Here is a 20,020-nt window from a genome sequence, read left to right as displayed (position 1 = left end):
TACTTTTCTGAGGTACACAGGCAAATTATCAATCGGTGTCAAAACTTTGCTTTGCCTTAAAACTAAAACTAAACAAACAAACAAACAAACAAAACAAACAAAACACTCTTTCAGAGCTCTATAAAATGAAAATATAAGAGCATTTAAGGAATCATACTCCTATGCTCAAGAGATACTTAGGCAGCTTGAAAAGGTCTGCTCTGTTTTACTTGGAATGCTAGTTGGCACTACAAGAAGTTTGGGACTGGCAGTTTGTTGTGTACGGTGCACTGCTGCTGCATCAGCCAAGAAGAGCAGACTCTGAGGGAGAACGTCCTAGGCAATGTGCTGATGTCAGAGCTGCCTCTCTTTTCCTGCTTCTTATTTTGATTGCTTTTGCTTTTCCTTTTCAAAACATAATTTAGAACTGCAATAATTTAGTGTTTTTTCCCCTTCCAACAACAAAAATTTAATATTAAATGTACCCAATTCCTTCCGCTTTGCTACAAAGTATCTAAACTGAAAATACTACATGGACAAACATGAAAAGATTCACCACATTCTTTCAGGGGATATGGAGTAATTTAAGAAGTGAGTACTTGGGAGGTAGCCAGGCATAATTTTGATCTTTTAATCACTAAGCAATTGCAGTGTTATGAGGAACGTCTTCATAATCAGATCTTAGCTTTGGTAAAAGCACCTGGCTCATTTCACTGTTTCTGTCAGGTGTCTATTTAAAACACTCAGGGAATCAATCACTCTCTTATCTGAACATCCATCATTGCATGAATAAATTATGGTTCATTCATCACATGAAAATTATGTACCAATGCAAAGCTCAGCTTCAACTCTATTGGCCTGGAGTAAGCACTATGATATATGACTTGATGAAATATCAAGTTTCAGAGTAATGTTTATATTTTTATTTTTGTTTAAAAGTGTGCATGCATGTGAGACAGCATACTCGTGATAAGCATGAAGAAAAATGTGAATGTGCTCTCCATGCCCAGAGAGTGGGATTAGAAAGGGGATGTGACCCTACTGACTCCAAGGGACAGCAAAAAAAAATTAAAAGAAAAAAAAGTAAAAGAAATCCTCTTAATGTGGCATCATTAAGATTTTTCTTTTATTTGTATCAATATGCACATATTTTGTAATTTGAATATCTAATGAAGGAAATGTAAAAGGAATTTTAAACAAGTAATTTGGGACTGGATTTAACTTTTAAGAAATCTATTACCAAGCTTCTGTGGACTCTACCATCATCATTTACTAGCTGCGTGGAGCTGGATAATTTGCTTTCTCTTTTCTTACCTCAGGATGCCACCAGTTACGATGGGAATTATAACAATACAAACTTTGCAGGAGTGGTTGTGATGACGCCATTAATACAGGCAAAGCATACAGAACAGGGTGTAGCCTACATTCAACAATAGCTTTGGCTTTGAGTAGAAGTGGTGTTGTATCTGGGACTACTTCTCAAGGAATAACTTGCTAAGGTTTCTGGTAACTCTATTGGTTTTGTGACTAAACCATATTCTATGTAGCTAGCTGCATTTGGCTCAGAGCTACGGATGGCCTTCCTTGTTTAAATATTGATGGAAGAGAGGCAAGAAGAACTGCAAGAATTTTTCTTAAAATTAAACGAAGAGTCAAAAGTGAGCAGAGGGGTAACATCAGCTGAGGTAGACTCATTCTTAACAAGGCAATTTCAACCCCTAAAATATGTCAGGCAAAATTTATATTTGTTAAATTAAGTTTCCAGATAATTGTTGCTTTCTGGCTTCCAAGATGCAAATTCATGATCAACTATAAATGTCAAGCCAGGCAGAAGAGGGTGCTAATTAAGTAATCTGGTTAAGTACTCAACTTTCAAACATTGTGTTTTTCTCACCTGCCCACCTATAAACTTCATACTAGAGAACAAAATAGCTTTAATTATATAAGAGCATAACATAATCTTGAAATTTAAATGATGTTAACAACATCAGTGATGTTATCTACATCTGACAGAAATAATGAAAAATAAAATGCATTCTTACAGTCAGGAATAATGAGAATTAAGGAGTAAAGGTAGTTTGCTTCTGGGGGCGGGAGATTTCTGCACTTTTGTTTTAACTGATGTTCTAAAAGGAGCACCTGGTCATCCACCAAGGCCAGTGAGGCCTATCCCTGTAATGAAGTCTATGCCGGTAACAACTGAAAAGCAAGAATTTCCAATAATTATTTTTTGTTGCTAGACCTATGGTATATTAGTTTAAAATATTAAGTGGTTGAAACTATTATTCACAGAATAATATAGACAACGTTTTTCACGATTCTGTTTTTTTCAAGTAATTTTAGATTATTAAATAATATATTTAAGCTGAATACAACATACTGAAATATATAAGTGCTTAACATATTTTAATTGAGAATGCAAATTATGATTGTCTCCCTGTGCCATTTAAAACTGCTTAAACCAAACAATAAAACTGTGTTCATAAATGATAGGTGGTGCCGAGTTGAAATCAGTAAAAACAGCATTTGAAAATACGAATAACTATGACTTTGAAATGGATCGTATGCAATGAATACCGCACAGCAAACATATCAGAAGGGTTTTCCCTTTCTTTAGTACCTATGTCTTTGGCAGTCTGCCTTGTTCACGGACCCACTACGCCAGGAACCAAATGGCAACAGAAATCCATCTGTTTGGTCCCATAAACACAAAGATTTGATTTCTCACTTGCACAGAAATCAGAGAGCTATTTTATAATGGAACTAGGAAACGTTTTCTCCATAACACAGGAAGTAACAACAGATGCAGGCTGACAGATCCCACCTACCCTGGGCTGTTTTTGTCCTTCGTCATTTCTGTGCAGGCAGGCAGGCAACCTTATATCTGTGTGGGAGCGGGGCGGATCTGATCGGAGTTCTGTTACCTGTGAGCCCGGTACTAGATGTCTCGCTAGCTCCACCCACTACCTCCGCCAGGAGCCCGGCTGTTGGGGGGTGGTGCTAGTATCAGACCAACATCTAAGGCAAAAAGAGACCCAAATCCCACATAGCAAGCTGTTATCACCCAAAGAATATGTCGTTTGGTGTGTACAACGAAGGGGGGTACTAATTACGATGACTCTTCAGACATGTATGTGAGAAAGATCTGGAAGTGTATTTTTCTTTGAGTGCTACAAGGAAAACACAGAAGCGATTTAGAGATAGTGCCCATATCAGACTTTTAACCAAGGAACACAAGAATATTGATATCGACACTGCTATCACTGTAATTCACTGTGTTCTTACAATGTGCTAGGCGTTATGGTAAGTGATTTACATGCATGACTTCGTTAATCTCACAGTGGACTCTAAGGGAGGTGCTATTCGTATTTCTATCGAACAGAATAAACAATAGAAAATTACCAAGGTTTAGGAACTTGCCCAAGGTTAGGTAGTTAGTAAGTGGGAGAGATGAGATTTGAATTTTGTCCTGTAAGAACCCAGACACTGACTTATTGAGCACTTTACCCTACGTCCCTCCCCTTCATACATTGCTTTCAGGAGATCCCTTTATATCACCAGACCATTTTCCCTTTATATTAAAAGAAAAATCAGATAAGGTAAATTAATGATTTCTTGTGAAGCATTCTACTAGCGATAAGCCTCAGTTACCAAAAGTCAAATTAATACCCTCAAAAATTTAAGATGTCCTCAAAGTAACGTTTGACTTTTAATTTATTTTAGAAATAAGAGATGTGTATGATGATACACAAAATTTGTAAACGTGGTCTTCAGCTATAAATTACGCAGCATTATAACAAATTGAACTACCAGAAAGAATAAACTTCGTGTCTTTTAAGGAATATGTTGAGGGTGGGATAAAAGCTTATTAAGTTTTCTTCCACCAGAGATCATCACAAACATTTGGTTTCCTTTCTTTGTTTTTTTTTTGTTTGGTTTGGTTTGGTTTGGTTTTTGAGACAAGGCCTTGCTCTGTTGCCAAGATTGGAGTTCAGTGGCACCATCTTGGCTCACTGAAGCCTCAACCTCTCAAGTGATCTTCCTGCTTCAGCCTCTAGAGTAGCTCAGAGTACAGACACATATTACCATGCCTGGCTACTTTTTGTATTTTTCAATAGACATGAGGTCCTGCTATGTTGCCCAGGCTGGTCTTGAACTCCTGGCCTCAAGCAATCCTCCCACCTCAACCTTCCAAAGAGCTGTAATAGCAGGCATGGGCCACTGTGGCTGGCCAAAAATTTGATTTCTTATTTATTTTTTTCAGATGGAGTCTTGCTCTGTTGCCCAGCCTGGAGTGCAGTGGTGCTATCTCAGCTTGCTGCAAGCTCCGCCTCCCAGGTTCAAGCAATTCTCTTGCCTCAGCCTCCTGAGTAGTTGGGATTACAGGCACACACCACCACGCCTGGCTAATTTTTGCATTTTTAGAAGAGACAGGGTTTCACCATGTTGGTCAGGCTGGTCTCGAACTCCTGACCTTGTGATACCACTCGCCCCAGCCTTCCAAAGTGCTGGGATTACAGGCACGAGCCACCACACCTGGCCTCAAAAATTTGATTTCTAAGTGGAGAAGTCCCTGTGTATTCAGAGAAGTCTTAACTTGTAAAGCAAAGTAGAAATGAGTTAGAGCAATGTTCTTAGAATACAAGTTTATTTGTTAATGAACCACATTTGAACACAAGAGTCCACCTTGCAGATTTCTAGAGGGTATCAGGGATGGGGAGACAAACCACTTCTCATCACCCTCATATTTTTCACTCTCATTCATCTGCCTGGACTGGAAAAGAAAACTTTCACAAAGTCAATCTCTATTTGACAGCCTAGTAAGAAAGGGCTCTTCTTGATTCCCTCTGCAGATAGTAGGGTCTGAAAAACATTGTAAGGCCCTGGTCTTGTTACTGCTTCTGTTAATCAGCATGTCCAACCCAGGTGAAATTAAAGTCAACTTGTTTTTAAGAAAGGACATAGCCTGGCTCCACAAGCATTTCATTTCTGCCACTGTTCTCCAGGAGGAGCTGCATTTTTCTTCACTTTAAGAGGAGTAGGAAGATATGATTTGCCATGTCTGGAAACCCTTTCTAAAGCCTTGCAGTACGAATAGTGCTAAGCTGTGAATTGATTAGTATGAATGTCCTTTCATTTCTGCCCCTAACATTTCTATTCAGGTAGAATCTGATTAAGTGGACATCTAGAGTATACTTCAAAAGTAAATAAGGTCTAAAATAGGCATCGGATGATGGACATGGATGGAAATGATGGTAAAAATGATGCTTTGGTAAGTAAGTGACAGGGTGCATAGGAGACAGGCATGGTAATGAGCCTAGTCTTCATTTAGCACAAGCTGGAAGTGGTGCATCTGGGGTGCTGTCCTGAATCATGACCCAGTTAATAATGAGCAGTTCTCAAACTGCAGGCACCAGACAGCATGCTTCAGTATCCTGCCGATGGATTCACCTGGCACTGTGGAAATGCTAATGTTTGAATGGGCTCTTACAATAAAGCTGTTAAGACTCATGGTACTTTTCACCTCTATATTGTGGTTTGGTTTATAATGATTCAGATTTCACCCTTCTTTGGTATTTCATGCTACATAAAGCCTCTTAAATGACTGCAAACCTATCACTAGTCCATGAGGTTATACTAGAAATAAAATAGGTAAGATGAGTGTGTTTGTCTACTTCACTGTACTGCAAGACTCTTTAATAATAGGACAGCAGGTGGAGATTATCAGGAGTGCTTTAGCAGTTTCCATTTAATTCCCTGTAAATAAATGGCTCCGTTGGTAGACTCATTAGACAAAGGATTCAGAAACACCAGAAGAAGAACTCTCCTTGAATTCCTAATGCCTGTTGCCCAAGGTCGTATCTAAACTATCCATATCTGTTCTTAAATACTGTGATTTATATTAAATTATAATAATGCTAATATCTGTGTGGTGTATATATATGGGGGTGTGTGTGTGTGTGTGTATACATATAAATTTCCTACAAGAATTTTGTAACTAAATTTTTCAGATGATACTATCTTTTTTTATAGATCTTCTTTAGAAAAAAATGGGATACATGTGCAGAACATGCAGGTTTGTTACATAGGTATACGTGTGCCATGGTGGTTTGCTGAACCTATTGATCTGTCCTCTAAGTTCCCGCCCCTCAACCCCCACCCCCAACAAGCCCTGGTGTGTGTTGTTCCTCTCCCTGTGTCCATGTGTTCTCATTGTTTAACTCCCACTTATGAATGAGAACATGCGGTGTTTGGTTTGCTGTTCCTGTGTTAGTTTGCTGAGGATGATGGCTTCCAGCTTCATCTATGTCCCTACAAAGGACATGATCTCATTCCTTTTTGTGGCTGCATAGTATTCCATGGTGTATATGTCCCACATTTTCTTTATCCAGTCTATCATTGAGGGGCATTTGGGTTGGTTCCATGTCTTTGCTATTGTAAATAGTGCTGCAATAAATATACATATGCATGAATCTTTATAGTAGAATGATTTATATTCCTTTGGGTGTATACCCAGTGATGGGATTGCTGGAACAAATGTTATTTCTGGTTCTAGATTCTTGAGGAATTGCCATACTGTCTTCCACAATGGTTGAACTAATTTACATTCCTACCAACAGTGTAAAAGCACTCTTATTTCTCCACAGCCTCATCAGAATCTATTGTTTCTGGAATTTTTAATAATCCATTCTGACTGGTGTGAGATGGTATCTCATTGTGGTTTTGATTTGCATTTCTCTGATGATTAGTCATGTTGAGCTTCTTTTCATATGTTTGCTGGCCACGTAAATGTCTTCTTTTGAGAAGTGTCGGTTCCTATTCTTTGCCCAGTTTTGATGGGGTTGCTTGTGTTTTTCTTGTAAATATGTTGAAGTTCCTTGTAAATTTTGGATATCAGACCTTTGTCAGATGGCTAGATTTCAAAAATTCTCTCCCATTCTGTAGGTTGCCTGTGAACTCTGATGATAGTTTCTTTTGCTGTGCAGAAGCTCTTTAGTTTAATGAGACCCCATTTGTGAATTTTGGCTTTTGTTGCAATTGCTTTTGGCATTTTTGTCATGAATTCTTTGCCCATGTCCTGAATGGAATTGCCTTAGAAAGCAAAGAGAAAAGCAGGAGTGGCAGTTCTAGTCTTTTATAAAACAGAGTTTAAACCAATAAAGATCAAAAAAGACAAAGAAGGGCATTATATAATGGTAAAGGGAACAATTCAACAAGAAAAGCTAATTATTCTAAATACATATGCACCCAATACAGGAACACCCAGATTCATAAAACAAGTTCTTAGAGACCTACAAAGAGACTTAGACTCCAACACAATAATAGTGGGAGTCTTTAACACCCCACTGTCAGTATTAGTCAGAGCAACGAGACAGAAAATTAACAAAGATATTCAAATCTTGAACTCAGCTCTGGATGAAGTGGACTCAGTAGATGTCTACAGAACGCTCTACCCAAAATCAACAGAATATGCATTGTTCCTAGCACCACATGGCACTTATTCTAAAATCCACCTCATAGTTGGAAGTAAAATGCTCCTTAGCAAAACGCAAAAAGAAATTATAATAAACAGTCTCTCAATACAACAGTGCCATCAAATTAGAACTCAGGATTAAGAAGCTCACTCAAAAACCACAAAATTTCATGGAAATTGAACAAACTGCTCCTGAATGACTTCTAAGTAAATAATGAAATTAAGGAAGAAATGAAGTTCTTTGAAACCAATAAGAACAAAAATACAATGTACCAGAATCTTTGGGACACAGCTAAAGCAGTGTTTAGAGGGAAATTTATAGCAGGAAATGCCCACATCGGAAAGCTAGAATGATCCCAAATCAACACCCTAAAGTCACAAATAAAAGAGCTAGAGACGCAAAAGCAAACTAATCCAAAAGCTAGCAGAAGACAAGAAATACCTAAGATCAGAAAAGAACTGAAGAAGATAGAGACATGAAGAACCCTCCAAAAAATCAATGAATGCAGGAGGTGTTTTTTGAAAAAAGTTAACAAAATAGATAGACTGATAGACCAATAAAGAAGAGAAGAAGAATCAAATAGACACAATAAAAAATGATAAAGGGGATATACCACTGACCCCACAGAAATACAAATTAACATCAGCAAATACTATAAACGCTTCTATGCAAATAAACTAGAAAATCTAGAAGAAATGGATAAATACCTGGATGCATACACCCTCCCAAGACTAAACCAGGAAGAAGTCGAATCCCTGAATAGATCAGGAACAAGCTCTGAAATTAAGGTAGTAATTAATAGCCTACCAACGAAAAAAAGTCCAGGACCAGACGGATTCACAGCTGAATTCTACCAGAGGTACAAAGAGGAGCTGGTATCATTCCTTCTGAAACTATTCCAAACAATTGAAAAGGAGGGACTCCTCCCTAATTCATTTTATGAAGCCAGTACCCTCCTGACACCAAAACCAAGAAGAGACACAAGAAAAAAAGAAAACTTCAGGCCAATATCCCAGATGAATATCGATGCAAAAGTCCTCAATAAAATACTGGCAAACTGAATCCAGCAGCACGTAAAAAACTTATCCATCACGATTAAGTCTTGGCTTCATCCCTGGGATGCAAGGCTGGTTCAACATACGCAAATCAATAAACGTAATCCATCCCATAAACAGAACCAAAGACAAAATCACATGATTATCTCAATAGATGCAGAAAAGGGCTTTGATAAAAATTCAACACCACTTCATGGTAAAAACTCTCAAGAAACTAGCTATTGATAGAACATATCTCAAAATAATAACAGCTATTTATGACAAACTCACAGCCAATATCATATTGAATGGGCAACAGCTGGAAGCATTCCCTTTGAAAACCAGTACACAAGGATGCCCTCTCTCACCACTCCTATTCAACATGGTATTAGAAGTTTTGGCCAGGGCAATCAGGCAAGTGAAAGAAATAAAGGCTATTCAAATAGGAAGAGAGGAAGTCAAGTTGTTCCAGTTTGCAGATTACATGACTTTATATTTTGAAAACCCCATCGTCTCAGCCCAAAAACTTCTTGAACTGATAAGCAATTTCAGCAAAGTCTCAGGATACAAAATCAATGTGCGAAAATCATAAGCATTCCTTTACACCAACAATTGGCAGGCAGGGAGCCAAATCATGAATGAACTCCCATTCACAATTGCTGCAAAGAGAATAAAATACCTAGGAATACAGCTAGCAAGGGATGTGAAGGACCTCTTCAAGGAGAACTACAAACCAGTGCTAAAGGAAGTAAGAGAGGACACAAACAAATGGAAAAACATTCCATCCTCATGGATAGGAAGAATCAATGTCATAAAAATGGCCATACTGCCCAATGTAATTTAGAGATTCAATACTATTCCCATCAAATTACCACTGACATTCTTCACAGAATTAGAAAAAACGATTTTAAATTTCATATGGAATCAAAGAACACCATATAGCCAAGAAAATCCTAAGCAAAAAGAGCAAAGCTGGAGGCCTCATGCCACCTGACATCAAATTATACTACAAGGCTACAGTAACCAAAATAGCATGGTACTGGTACCATAATACACATATAGACCAATGGAGCTGAACAGAGCCCTCAGAAATAACACCATGCATCTACAACCATCTGATCTTCGACAAACCTGCCAAAAACAAGCAATGGGGAAAGGATCTATTCAGTGAACAGTGCTGGGAAAACTGGCTCCCTTCCTTCACCTTATAAAAAAAATTAACCCAAGATGGATTAAAGACTTAAATGTAAAACGCAAAACCATAAAAATCCTAGCAGATGATACTATCTTTTTAGAAAACAATGAAAAATTTAAACCAAAGTTTATAAATTCAAGCTCAGCTATTAAAAATTAAGCAATGGCTAATACTAATACTGGGAATATGGTAAGAATGGGGAAGTACGAATTATTTTTATACATTTAACCTGGGAATACAAATTGGTGATAAAACACTCCTATCATCTAGGTTAACATGCTATGCTGATATTTTAATTTCAATTTGGTGATGTTTTATATTTTAGTATGTTTTCAAAGACTAAAGATAAATTATTACTTAAAAATCCCAACTGATGAATAATCTCTTCAATATTATTTTTCAATTTTCTGTATCTAAGGAGATAATAATTACAAACCAAATCCTACGCCTTCCTGAAAAGAAAAAATGAGAGTGAAAACTGTGGCTAGTAATCTATTCAACAGTGGCTTGATATGTTTTAGATGCATGCCTAGGGCTGTAGGCATGCATCTTTAACAATCACATTTTGATGAACTGGAAATTATTCTATCACCCAGAACTAGAAAGGAATGGAAGTATCTTTTTCTTCTTTAACTACATACCAAATAGTTTACCATGTAATAATATACAATATATTTTCTCTACTACTGAAATCAGCAGTACTTTTCAGTATATATAGAAAAAACATCACATTTTCATTAGAGATTGAGCCGATTGTCCTGTGACATTAGGATTGAGGACAAATTGTGCAGTTGTCCATATGGCAGTGCTGAGCACAACTGTCCAGAAAATATTGCACTGTTTTCTTCAAAGCAGAGCCTATTAGACCATAGCTTTTTGGGGTAGGGTGTAGGTGTGTGAATAAACCAATAAATTACAAGACTGTAATTATCTAGATAACATCCTAGAATTTCTAAAACTGCTGTCCACCTTGAAAATTACCAATGCAGTCCTGCCGCCGAGGAGCACCACTCTCAGTCCTCTCTATAATATGGAGCAGACTTTTTTCATTTAGTTGAAGATGAAATAAAAGGTCAATTAAGTGAAATTTTCTTCATGCCTCCAAATATCAGCCACAGTAAAACCTCACTTATCCAGCACTTCAGCTATCCAGAATCTAGTCAATTTAAGTGCAGAACCTAATTAGAACTATATCTAAAACTTGATTGCATTATTCTTCTTCAAGTAAGTATTTATATCTGCTTTCTCATTCATTCAACACATTTATTGAATCCTTTGGTGAATACTTGGTGGCATGTTGCTAAGTACTAAGGATTCAATAGTAAGAAAAAAATGATCTGCTCCATCTCCTAGCAGGTAGCAGGGCAAGATAAACCCACAATGTCTGTATGTCAAATAAGAAGGTGATTGAGGTGGGGTGGGCAGTGACTATTAAAAGCCAGCACATGCCTTTAGCTACATGGGAATTCACAACACATAGTGGTTTAGAATCTCTGAATTTGAAATAAAATATCAGAAAAAAGGGAAAGCAAATATCAGGAAAAACACAAATTGAACTGAATTTAAAAAATGTTTTAAACTACAATAACTTTTATTTTGGGCTGCTCTAACAAACTGTGATAGACTGGGTGGGTTAAAAAGCAAACTTTTTTTTCCTCACAGTTCTGGAGGCTAGACATCTGAGATCAGAGTGGGACCGTGTGGTCAGGTTTTTGGCGAGGGCTCTCTTCCTGGTTTCCAGACAGATACTTTCTTGCTGTGTCCTCACATGGTACCGAGAAAGCTCTGGACTCTTCAACTCCTTTTAAGGGCACTAATCCCATCAGTGAGGCTTTACTTTCTTGATCTAATCTAATCCTTATAGACTCCCAAAGGCCCCCAACTCCAAATGTCATCTCATTTGGGATTAAAGTTTCAACATATGAATTTTAAAGGGACACAGAATCAGTCCATAGCAGTAACAAACACAACTAGAAATACAATTTTTAAAAAAGCAAATATCTTCTGAATATGAACAATTGCAGGAACAACCATACAGCTATAATTTTCCATTATTTTGCTCCTGGCAGGTTCTAAGCACCTTTCATGGATTTTCTCATTTAATTATCCCAAGAACAGCAACGGGGATGTCTCTCTTGATAAACTCAATTCATATGCAGGTGGGGCCTGAGGTACTGAGAGGTTAAGTAACTGGCCCAAGGTCATAAGACTAGTAAATTATGGGAACCAGAGTAGTGCTGGACAGCTATATGGTCCTGCACTAACATGTTATGTCTGTATCGTAAACATACTGCTCTCATTTATTGAATCCTAACTGTAAGCTGGGCACTGGTAAGTACTTAATAAGTATCATTTAATTTAACACGAAGAATAAATCTATGAGAACAGCACTGCTTTCATCCCCATTTTACAGATGATAAAAGTGAATCTCCGAGCAGTTAAATGATTTGCACAGTTCCAAAGCAGACAACCCAGTACCATTCAATAGCCATATCATATAAGCCATATATGGAATTTTAAATGTTCTGGAAGCCACATTAAAAAATAAGTAACTTTAATTATGTTTTATTTAGTCCAGTATATCCAAAATATTACCATTTCAACATGTAGTCAGTATAGAAATGATTTGAGATATTTTGCAATTTTTTCATATTAAATCTGGGAAATTCAGGGTGTGTTTTTCATTTACAGCATATGTCAATACCAACTAGTGACTCCTGTTTCGGACATTATAACATAGGAAGATAAAACCATTTCTCTGGTTTGTGGTGGGTTTCCCAATCTCCTTCTTTCTTTATTTAGATGACTCTGGATTTGAATATAATTGTTTGACAATCTAGTCATTGTGTCCCTACCTTGATCTCCTACATTTACCTCTATGCGGATACCCATGGACGCAATGAGATCCACACGTATTACAAGGTATGTATGAACAGTCCCTAAAGGTCTGCACTGCTCATTAGAAGCCTAACGTGTAAAGTGGTTGTTTGTCCTATTTACATGGCACATCACACATCATATATGCTGCTTGGGTGTTTATTTATCTTTTTTTTTTTGCTTATATCACTCCAGCTAGAGTATAAGCCCCCAAATAGTTTTCTTTACATCTCTACAGTCCCAGCTTCTGGCACAGTGTCATGCACATATTAGATAATGCATTTTAGGGGATCACAACAAATTCCCAGTAGGAGGCATCTTGCAGCTTCACTGTATCTACCACAGCACCTTGCCAAAGATTCTCAATTCATTTTGTCTGAGTGAATGAGTTTTGCTTTATTGGCTAATATGAAAAACTCTATTGCACTCAGCATGAAAACAGCTATTAAAGAGAATATATAAGAGGGTTGTTGGAGATGATCTCAGAAATTTAGAACCCATTTGCCATCCCTTATTAACAGGGAGCCAATGTCAAATTGGGATCATGATCCTGGTTTCTTGGTTCCTAATAGTGTATTCTTTCCATTGTTTATATGATTTCTTTCTGCTTATATGCTTCCTAATTTCTCCCAAGGGGAGAGTACCGTCCTCTAAATCAGAGGTCAAAGATAATGAAATAAAGATTGTGAATTGTTGATAAAGACCAGTTGCATTGGTGTAAAAGGCAGAAAAGAGTGCAGTCTTAACATGTAAGATAAGAAAAATTCCATTCTATGCTAAATATCCTTTATTTTGGAGATATGAAGAGGGACATTTTACTTAATACAAAGATATCTATGAAATTAGACACTAAATCATTACACTTTCTTACCAAAAGTTCAGAGTTTCTAGCTTCTAGAAATTGTATATTGATAGACTTGCTAATTTTAAAGAGATTAACCACAAATATGCTGATGCTTTTGAACATCACTTGCTTAACAAATTGTTGGTTTTTTTTTTTTTTAACAGAAGTACAAGAGCTTGACAAATAATCTCACAATGAATTTTAAAAGACAATTATATGGAGATAAAACACAGCATAAAGGATAAAAGAAAGTATTTTGGAGCCTTTAATTCTGGATCTGAATCCTGATTATGCCACTTACTGCTATTGCACTGCAGGCACATAGAATGGAGAGATTTTTTTTTTTAATTTTATTTTGCTCAGCCAGTAGTCACCCCCGTTTCTTTTTGGGGAAGGTACAATGTACCACTTCTCTTCTTACGGGGTTTGAGTTGCATTGAGCTGACCTTTCTGCCCCAGGGGAAGCCTATGATTCAGGTCAAGCCGAACCCAAGGAAAATGACACTCAATTCCAGGAACTGTAGGAACTACAGGGAGAGAGGCATGGCTGGTCTTCCAAGGTGACCAGAGAGGATGGGAGCCTGTAGCTGCTGGAAGATGTTCTGCCACTTCTGCAGGGAAGGCTATGTGTGAAAGTAGCTGACAGAGAGAAACGTATAGTAAAGAGACGAAGAGAGGGAGATTATCTCCTTTAGGCTTAGGCATGACTGAAGCCAGCCACACCCCTAGACTTTATATGAACCATTAAACCACTACAACTTAGGTTTTCTGTCACTTGAAATTGTAAGGTTCTGATGAAAACTTCTCATCTTCATGTTTGCTTTTTTTTTAGATAGGCACAAAACACTCATTTTTATTGGGCTGTGGTGCGGACTAATTGAGCTCATATTCATAAAGCTCTTAGGACACAATACAGTGGTGGCTATTTTGATTTTAAATGGGGCTGGAGAGTGAAGTGATTATGACTTTGGGCTGTTGAGCCAAATAGATCTTGTTTGAAACCTGGATATGCTAATTACCAGTAGTGAAAACTGGAATGAGATTACATAACTTCTCAATTCCTGTTCCAAATCTGTAGACTGAGAATAATAATAAATACTTGATAGAAGCCTCATGCCGACCAGAAATGACATATGCAAGGGTCTAGCTGACTGTATGGCACATAAACGGGAGTCACGAAACGGTAGCTATGGCTTATGCTATTATCAATTTCAATAAGTACTAACTCTAATTTTTTTATGGAGAAAGGCCTATAAATAGTATCTGTTTTAGTTTTTAGGCTAAAATACATGATTATTTTAAATTTCTCCTTGGAGAGGAAAAAAAAATGTGAAGTGGATTTCAAAAAAGCTAGGGTGACCTTAAATAGTGAAAATGGATGTAGCATCCAGAATGTAAAGCTCTACTTTACTCTTTATCCATCTGACCCACTTTTGATTGGTTACATCACTTTTGGTCATATTTGTATGACCAACCCCATCCAATAAAGTAGTGAGTGATCAGAGCACTGAAGGGTGAGGAAATATATCACACAAAGAATGGTTACTATACCTGAGACTGAGCCTTGAGAAGACAGAGGGGCTTTGATAGGGCCGCATGCTATGGTGGTGAAGAAGGAATGTTCCGGAACACCAGACAGTAAAGGAAAACTATGGTGAGATAGTATCACTCTTATCTCACGTCAAAATGTACCCACTTTCCACAGTTTGAAGGTCACCCCTGTCCCATCATGTAGAGAAAGTGTACTGATTCTTTACATGGGACATAAAGTCATATTCACAAGTCCCCAGTGTGCTTATAAAGTCACATGAACATATGAATAATTCGGGCTTTGAGTGTTTAAGTGATTAAACAGATGTACTGATAACTACTGGAACAGGCACTTGCCTTTCATAGCATCACAGATCCTCACAATTGAGGATGATTAGGGAGAAGACCTGACTGAATGAATGACAAGCCCAGATTCAAAGGCAATTTTGTCGTTTTCTATGTTCAAGTAGAGACTCTGTCAAGAGCAATAAGGTCGGCAAGTAAGGTGTTGCTGCCAAGGAGAGCTCTTCGGGATCGGCTTTAGGAAACTCCTTATCAAGCCTCCACGGCCCGCTTCCTGTCACACCAACCTCATGACCATTCCCTCCCTCACTTCCTCAGCCACACTGACCTTTGTCTTCCTAAACACAGCAAACATGCTCCCACATTCAGCACTGTTCACTTGCTGTTCCTTGGACTGCAGAGTCTGTCACCAGATGTCTGCACAGTGATCCCTCATTTAGCTCTTATCTCAACTGTTAGCTCCTTAGAGGTGACACCTGGCCACAGCTAAGGCAGCTCCTCCCCACCCCTACCCAGTCACCTTCAGTCATGCCGCCCTGTGTTATATGCTTCATAGCAACGGTCCCCTCACCATGGAATGCTGTCTTGTTGAAACGTGTTTATTATTATCTCTCTCCTCCACTAACAGTAAGCTCAAAGGAAGTAGAGACCTCAACGATTGTATTCATAATTGTATGCCCAGCATCAAGAACAGCATCTGATTCCTAGTAGGCACTCATTACAGAATTGCTGAATTAATGGATTGTATTTTCTGAATCCATTCAATTGTAACATTAGCTAATTTTTAATTTTTCTTAGCACAGATAAATATAGAAGTAAAGTTTAGATTAACCTCTGTCTAAACTGTTACAAATTACAAATTAGTAAAGTGAACTCAGCTTTTTTGTGTCTCAGAATAATTTGACAATGAGCAAGGAAAAATTATCACCCCGGAAAAGCAATTTTTTTTTCTTATCTGTTTTAGTGACATTCATAGCTTCAGAGTCAAAACACATGACATCACCCATAAAGTATGCTGCTTCAGAGCACATAAAAGCTCCTATTCTTCTGGAAATTGTCCGTACTATAGAATTACAACCTTTAATGAGTTTTTCAGTGGTTTCTTTTCTTTCTCCTCATCTGTTCAGTTTAACAAAGTTTACAATTCTCCCACAAAATTAGCTTTTTCTTAAACTTTGACAAACAAAATGCAAAACTCTCTGAAAGGTTTCTCTATGATTTAGTGGAAAAGCAGTGTTGCTTATTACCACCGGGGACACAGTAATTCAAATGATCTTACTGCTACACATGCTCACGCAAACATGCATGCATATAACTCCAAAACAAAATAATTTAATCATGGGTAACATTACTTTCTAGTTTATTTAGGAGAAAATATTCAATATTAGGGTATTTTATCAGAAAAGTGTGAGATTTAAAGGATAAACATAATATCAAACTTGTTCTTTTAAAAAAAAATGTGATATTATGTTTTCCCTCCTAAAATGACTTTTAGATTTGTATGGGAACATTTGCTGGTAGACCAATCATCAAAGCAAAAAATAATTTAAATGCAATCACGATTATCATGAATTTAACTGTTAAGTGAAAGAAACCAAATGCTTATTCTGTTATACATCTATAAGGAAAAAACAAAGAAGGTAACTATCTTTAGAAGAATGTTCCTTTCAGCATTGCTTAGAAAAGTGAAAAACTATAAGTAACTACAATCTAGCAATAGTGAACTGGATCAATAAACTGTGTGGGATAGTGAACCACAGCTAAAATAACTGGACTAGATAGATTAGATATATAGAAAAAAGAGCTCAATCTGAAACCGCCTTTGCAAAATTATAACAGAGAACATTATAACAGTGAAAGAAATCAGACCTAATTTGACTCCATCTTGCTTCTAACCCTTAAACTGAACTTATTCATCCCTGGGCATAGGCGGAACTAAGTTTGGGAAGGAATTCGGTTCATGGTTTGACTCTGAAACAAAATTGGTAACAGCCCTTTCCCAAAAAGACCCACTTCTTGCCTGGGGTCCAGTCTGCCTTTGCAGGACTAACAAATTAGCTACAAGATTAGAAATCACAATTTAGGAGTCATGCAGCCTCTGGCTCCAAGAGTCTGAACCTTCCCAAATTGCTCCTGGGAGTAACATCACTAATGTAAAACCTAAGATTTTTTGCTTGAGATGTTTTGCTGACCCTGCACTGGATGAATCAGCTGACACCACTCAGACCCAACCAGTTCTGCCATCACACTCAGGAACAGAAGACATTATGAAAACCTAACTTTGGCCCCCTGTGATTCTATCTCCAACCTGACCCATCAGCATTCTCCACTTCCCAAGCCCCCACCCACCAAATTATCTTTAAAAACTCTGATCCGAGCCCCTACCCACCAAATTATCTTTAAAAACTCTGATCCCCAAACGGGGAAACTGATTTGGGCAGTAATAAAACTCCCGTCTCGCACACAGCCAGCTCTGAGTGAATTACTCTCACTCCATTGCAATTCCCCTGTCTTCATAAATCGGTTCTGTCTAAGCAGCAGGCAAGGTAAACCCATTGGGCTGTTATAAATCAATCTCAATATGAACATACTTTGACATGAGAAAAGCAAATTGCCACAAGATGCATCCAGTATGATAATGTACAGTTTTAAAAGCAAAACACTAGATTCCTATATTTCTTCATTCAACACATATTTTGGGGGCACCTGCTTTATGTCAGTCATTGTTCTAGGCCCCAAAAGAATAGATAATAGAAGGTCCCTGACCTGACGAAGTTTATAATCTAATGAGGGAATAGACAGCAAACAGATAAATGCATCCTACATGCATGCATACATACAAACGTAAGCAAACTCTATCAGGTAGTGGTAAGTTTTGCAGAAAAAAATAAACCTTGGTATGGGTTCGTGAAGGTAGTTCAACTATTAATCAGTTGGTACTGCCCATCCCCATTGGGAGGTGACTTCTGAACAAAAAACAAATGCAGGAGTCAGCAACTCACGTGAGACAAGACGGTGGGAGGATAAGCCAAGGGAAAGAACAAGCAGATGCAAAGGCCCAGAGGTGGAAATGTGTTTGGCAATGTGCTTGGTGTGCTCCCTAAACAGCAAAGAGGCCAGTGCACCAGGAGTGCCTGGAGCATGGCAGGAACAGGAGGGCTGGCACTGGAGCACTAGAGGAAACAGGGCCTTGAACATGACAAGGATTGGTGTTATATTTCAGGTACGATGGAGACCATGGAAGGGTGAGGAGAGGGGAGGATATGTGATCCAATGTTTGTTTTTGAAGGATCAATCTGGCTGCGGGGTGGAGAAGAGATGGAGTAGTGTTGCACTGATGCTGTAAGAGAGTAAGCAGAGAATGGTTAGGAAGATGTTGTAGTAATTCTGAGAAAAGATAGGGGATGCATGAGAGAAGTAGCGAGGGCAGGTGAAAAGGGACTGGAAATATATTTTGAAGGCAGAACCAAGTAGACATATTATTTGTAGATAAAATTTTATGTGGTAAAAGCATAATAATATATAAGTCAAATATATAACAGTGTTGACTTTAGGACAAGGAAGAGGGAAATGAGAAATATACACAAATTCAACCTCCAACTCTAATATTTTATTTATTTAAGACAAAAGCTATGATGTGAACCTGTATCATCTTAACATTTGTTACGCTGGAGTTTTAGGTTATCAAATGTTTGCTTTATTACCTTTGTAATATTCTGGTTTTCATATTTTCCCAGAAGAATAATACTCTAAACAGATAGAGTGATATTTATGCTTTATATTCTCTGAGAATCATTTTTTCATTAATTCATTCATTTATTCAACAAATACACTGTGAGTGCCTCAACATGCCGGATGCTATGCTGTTGAAGCTACAAATAGCAAAATAAAGTCCTCATGAAGTCTATATCCTGGGAGAGAAAGAAGACAGCTGAATGAATAGATATATAACAATGCCATTTTGGATTAAGAGATATGAAGAAAAATGAAGCATGATGCTAGAGTTATTTTAAATTGGTTCTAGCTTTGTTTTCTTATGAGAGAAATATAACTCATTCCGTTTTATTCCTGTAATTCCTATAAATCATAAGTTTAATACAATATCACAGGTACATGGGCAGCTGACATTTGCAGGGAGGAAACTGAGCACAGGCACTGGAGTCAAAAGCCCTGAGTCAGAGTTTGGCAGGTGTTCCAGTTATCCACACCAGTTTAAAACAACAGTTTATCATTATTATTATCTTCACCATCATCACCACCATCATCATTATCATCATTAAATCTCATGAACTTTCAGGTCAGGAATTTAGACTCACATGAGTGGGGACAATTCATCTCTGTTGCATGTTATCAGCTGGGATGGTTCAGAAGTCTATGGGCTACAACACCTATATACTGGCTTAGCATATCTTGAGCACATCTTATAGCACATCTTATATGGCCTCAGAGTAGTTGGACTTCTATGTCAGCTCAAAGCTTCAACAGCAAGTGTCCCCTGGGTTGTGTGTAGAAACTGAAAGGCTTCTTATGACCTAGCCTCAAAAGTCTTAGAGCATCAATTCTCCCAAATACTTTTAGTGAAACAAATCACTAAGCCAGCCCAAATTCAAGGGAAGGGAAGAAGAGTTAGACCTTACATCTCAATGAGAGGAGTAGCAAATAATTTACTTTACTACAGCAAATCACTTAACTATTCAAAGTTGCATTACTCTAGTCCATAAGATAGACTAAAATCGGTTTGTCCCATCAGTCTTACCAGGAACTAGCAAGGAGACTGCAAAAT

At 37.7% G+C, this 20,020-nt stretch overlaps 1 protein-coding gene across 6 annotated transcripts in view; it reads right to left on the bottom strand.

The window, feature by feature from the left end:
* OXR1 (oxidation resistance 1) overlaps positions 1-20,020 on the bottom strand; it is a 466,073-nt gene that overhangs the window by 297,249 nt on the left and 148,804 nt on the right. For 3 of the 6 annotated variants that reach the window (XM_003903062.4, XM_009213471.3, XM_017962223.2), the window contains exon 1: positions 2,808-2,924. The exons of 2 other annotated variants lie outside the window; for them this stretch is intronic. In XM_003903062.4, coding sequence (XP_003903111.1) covers positions 2,808-2,833 — 26 coding nt within the window. In that variant the 5' untranslated portion in view covers positions 2,834-2,924. Of the gene's footprint in view, positions 1-2,807; positions 2,925-20,020 lie in introns of those variants that run through there. One more of the 6 variants, XM_021942556.2, reaches the window with a different exon arrangement.

The sequence above is a fragment of the Papio anubis genome, chromosome 8 (genome assembly GCF_008728515.1).
Source record: "Papio anubis isolate 15944 chromosome 8, Panubis1.0, whole genome shotgun sequence".
Lineage (NCBI taxonomy): Eukaryota > Metazoa > Chordata > Mammalia > Primates > Cercopithecidae > Papio > Papio anubis.
This window is presented reverse-complemented; position numbering and strand designations above follow the sequence as displayed.